The sequence below is a fragment of the Mastomys coucha genome, unplaced genomic scaffold, assembly GCF_008632895.1.
Source record: "Mastomys coucha isolate ucsf_1 unplaced genomic scaffold, UCSF_Mcou_1 pScaffold18, whole genome shotgun sequence".
NCBI lineage: Eukaryota > Metazoa > Chordata > Mammalia > Rodentia > Muridae > Mastomys > Mastomys coucha.
Genome location: NW_022196900.1, coordinates 94,615,584 through 94,619,954, shown reverse-complemented (window position 1 = coordinate 94,619,954; position 4,371 = coordinate 94,615,584). Strand labels below are relative to the sequence as shown.

Here is a 4,371-nt window from a genome sequence, read left to right as displayed (position 1 = left end):
TCTATGTGATGCAGCCATCTTCTGCTCTATGTGGAGGACGTGGGGTGGTTCTATGTGGTGCAGACATCCTGTCTTTCCTCTGAAGCACATGTAGTTGTTATCATCTCAATAAGAAAAAGACAAGATTCTTTACAAATTACCTCAGGGCTGAGCTCTCAGGACTCTGGTCCCCTCTGCCTCTGTCCCCCTCTTTTGGTGTGACCCTTTCCATACAGGCACAGAGCTTTAACCACAGATGACACTGCTGCAGGGCCTCTGTACTCTTTCTGCGCTCTGTCCAAATCCCTCCTTCTAAAGATGTGCACAGGACTTCCCACCCTCACCTGTTTCAGGCTGGTTCACCAGCAACAACAAGAAAAGGCTCTCCAATCTTCCTGCTTAAAAACTTCTGGGATGCTGAGATGGCTCAGCAGGTAGAAGCAGTTGTTGTCAGGCCTGATGACCTGAGTTTGATCCTAGGACAAACATGGTAGGAGGAGAAAACAAGTCTCCTTCAAATTGTTCTCTGACCTCCATGGCATGCCACGTAATAAAAAAGTCTCAAAAAATTGCAGCCTCTCTTCTCTAAACCTTGAATCCCCACATTTCTCTTCTAAACTGTGCCCTGGAATAAAGTTGGATAAATAATATATTGTACCTCAGTGTTTGTTTACTGTTCCCAGCACATGACCCTATGACGTGGCTGACATTCCCGGGTGCCTGTCACTGTACACTTAAGACTGGCAGAAGCCAAAAAACCAAGCACTTGATCTCAGTTCCTCCAGCAAGCACCATCCATCCAAACCATGAAATGACACCCAATCAGGACTGCTCACTCTTCAAACACCAGCCACTCAGCCAGGTCAGGACTCCTTCCCATAAAGATGTCTTCCTCTTCCCTTCTCTCTCCTCCTTTACAGCTTCACAGCTTCCCTTCCTTCCTTCCCTCTTTCCTTCCTTCCCTCATTCCATCCTTCTTTCCTTCCTTCCTTCCCTTTCCGATGATTCCTCTTTGTAGGTTTTTTTTAATGTGCATCAGTGTTTTGCCTGCATGTGATGGTGTCAGATTCGCTGGAACTGATCTTACAGACAGTTGTGAGCTGCCATGAAAGTGTTGGGAATTGAACCAGAGTCCTCTGGAAAAGTAAACTGGTGTCCTTAATCTCTGAGCCATCTTTCCAGCTCCTTTCACATCATTTCTAGGTCTAAAATTTTACAACCTTAATGGAGAATACATCTCAACTGAGGCCACCCCATGCATTCACTGGACAATGTGTCCTGGAGGGGTCAAGCCATCAGTTTCAAAAGAACTATTTTCACTTGCTTCTCTTACCAGTGTGGAGGAAGATGCTCACTGTTAGCCTGAGAATGCCTGGCTTTGCGCAAGTCGACACACATTTCCACTGTGCACTCTCTTATTCCATAGTTAGTCTTAGGTGTCCTGGCGTTGCCCGACAACCACCTTTGGACCTCATTTGCGGCACTTACCTAACAGCCCCAGCACCCTGTATCCCACTCCAGCCTGTGCCTCACCTGGTCTTCTCTTCTCCTTGGTCATTAGCTGCTGGACTTTCCTTTGCTCCTCTTGTTCTTCTATTTTGGCCTCTTTGTGAATCTGCTCAATAGTTTTTGGCCCCTGATCTGCTCGTCGGGATACCCAATTACACTATGAGAACAGAACAAGGCTAAGAGTCAAGTCACACAGAACTACCCAAAAAGGGTCATGTGTCTCGGGTAGGTGAACGCCAACCATGTGCAAGGTTCTGCATTTGGTTCTAAGCACCACATACAAGACCAATAATATAATTTTCCAAATGAAAATAAATTAAAAGCCTATACTTTGGCTGGGCAGTGTGGTACACACCTTTAGTCCCAGCACTCAGGAGGCAGGGGAAGGCAGATCTCCATGAAATGTGAGGCCATGAAATTAGGCCTACAGACTAAGTTGTAGGAGAGCCAGGGCTACACAGAGAAACCTGGTAATACACCCCCTGACCCCCCAAAAAAGAAAAAGCATATACTTTCCACTGTGGATAGCAACAGCATCATTGTAGAAATCAAACACATGGCTTATGAGTTCAGCACGGTCACTGTGGAGGAGACCCGAGCTGTTCAGTTTGGCAATGACCAGCACTGAACTCAGACGACCAATGTCAGACCTGCAATGTGGTGTGGTAAATGGAAAAAGGACAAGACTTCTTCCTGTTACTTTAGTCCTCGGCATGAAGCAAGCAAGATACCTTGCCACCCACACAGACACCACTGACTTCTTCATTTGAGTCTATTAGATCTCCCCCCAGAACCCCTTTTTGTCACCTTGGCACAAGCTAGAGTTATCCAGAAGAAAACTCTCAATTGAGAACATGCCTCGACCCAGACTGACTGCATGCATTCCCCTGATTAATGCATGTGGTCTGTCCCCTGAGCAGGTGATCCTGAGCTGTGTAAAAAGCAGGCTGAGCAAGCCAAAAAGCAGCACTCCTTTATGGTCTCCTCTTGAGCTCCTGCCTCCAGGCTCCTCCTGCCGTGACTTCCCTTGACCATAAGATTATACAGTAAAACTGTGAACTGAAAGAAACCCTCCACTTCCCAAATGGTTTTCGGTCATGGTATGTACTGACAGAAGCCTAACTTACCAGCCTGAGGTCGATTACATCCTGAAGCATGAACCGAATCCTGGAGGAAGTTTTTCTTTCTTTGACGATTTTCTCCATCTGGTTAAAATACTGGTCCATGCGTGGCTGCAAATAATAAAACCACCATGATTTCTGGCTGAGAAATTCAATTTTCTTTTTTTTCATGTACTTTTGTTTTTTGTCTTTATTATAAAGGGTCTTACTCTGCAGTCTAGGCTGCCACAAACTTGTTATCACCCTGTCACAGTCTCCTGAGTACTGGAATAATTACAGATGTGTAATGGACCACTCTAAGGTACCCAGTACATTTTTAGGTGACTAAAGAGTAACATCTTATAGCTAGAAGCACTGATGAAAATTTATTACTACTGTACTGTGTTTGTATGTGTCCACACGTGGACACTATATGGATCCCAAGGATCTAACTCAGGTTGACAGGCTTGGAAAGCAAGCACCTGTAACCATTCAACTATTTCCCTGTCCCTAGTAATGGCATTTAACGGAGAATACATGCACCATCTACCGAGAGCATACTCGCTAGACTCCCGGCATGTTACACGGCAGCTCTGAAAGAGACAGCACTCCGTCCTTTGCTCCATTTTCTAGGATCTCTGCTAAATCTAATGAAAACAGAGTAAGATGTAAGATGCCAGAAAGCTGGAAGGCCTTCCCTCTGCACTCTGGTTATACAGAGGGCAATAACCCCAATCTTGTACAGTCACTGCGATTTGGGAATTTCTGTCACGTATAAACATAACCCCAGGTGACTCATATTTGACATTATTTTTACTTTTTTTTTTTACATTATTTCTTTGAAGCATTTCTAATGTGTTTCCTTTACTTGTACAGCGCCAGACTATGTCTTTATAGCTTCCTATACAATGGTTTGGTGGCAATGTTGTTAATTAGTCTATAAATTTTAAGAAGCAAGTGAGAACTGGGCATGATGTCCCATGCATTTAACCCCAGCACTCAGGAGCAGAGGCAGGTAGATCTTTGTGAGTTCAAAGCTAATCAAGTCTACATAGTGAGTTCTAGGATAGCCAGAGGTACATAGTGAGAGCCTGTCTCAAATTAACAAAGCAAAACAAAAACAGTGACTTGAAGTGGGCAAAGTGGTATATACATAATGAACAGTCCCACTAGCTTTTCTCTCCTCTTTTTCAGGCCTGGTCCATTTCTAACCCGGCTTCTGCTTATAACCTATAAAACCATTATGAGAGAGAAGAACCAACTAACCTAGTACGCAAGATGACTAACCTGCACGTGACTAGGGAGTACCTCCCCTTAGAGCTGACACAATGCGAGGAGCGCAGTTAGTCACACATGCAATGAGGAGGTGGGAGGACCCTGCACACAGACTGCTCGGATTGACGGGGGAAGGCTCCCTGGGGGAGTCCTCTGAGTTTCTGCTTGGTACCTTTGCTTTCTCAAAGTCCAGGTCTTTGCCGATAGTGGTGAGCAGGCGACATAGGCACTCCAGGGACTCTTCATCATGGTTCTTAAGCAGTTTCACCACACAATCATGCATGATGGCCTCCGTCAGCATTTTGAGTTTAAAGAGTTCTCCAATGAACTTGATGTTGCCGATGGATCTCCGCCGGGCTTTGTCCTTGGCTTCTTCCAGTTCATCGTGAAGCCTTGTCCTTTCCTCTGGCTGTTGTGTAAAAAAGGGGTGAGAACACCTGAGATTACAGGGCCTTACTCCTTCTGGGCTCAAATGCTCTGACATAGACCAATGAGCCTAACTCCTCAA

The 4,371-nt window shown here is 45.3% G+C and overlaps 1 protein-coding gene across 33 annotated transcripts in view; it reads right to left on the bottom strand.

Annotated features, from left to right (window-relative positions):
- Positions 1-4,371, bottom strand: part of Eif4g3 (eukaryotic translation initiation factor 4 gamma 3) — a 217,147-nt gene that overhangs the window by 35,130 nt on the left and 177,646 nt on the right. For all 33 annotated transcript variants that reach the window (XM_031379180.1, XM_031379179.1, XM_031379178.1 and 30 more), the window contains 3 exons: positions 4,036-4,272; positions 2,616-2,720; positions 1,513-1,645 (listed from right to left, as the gene is read on the bottom strand). In XM_031379180.1, coding sequence (XP_031235040.1) covers positions 1,513-1,645; positions 2,616-2,720; positions 4,036-4,272 — 475 coding nt within the window. The remainder of the gene's footprint in view (positions 1-1,512; positions 1,646-2,615; positions 2,721-4,035; positions 4,273-4,371) is intronic.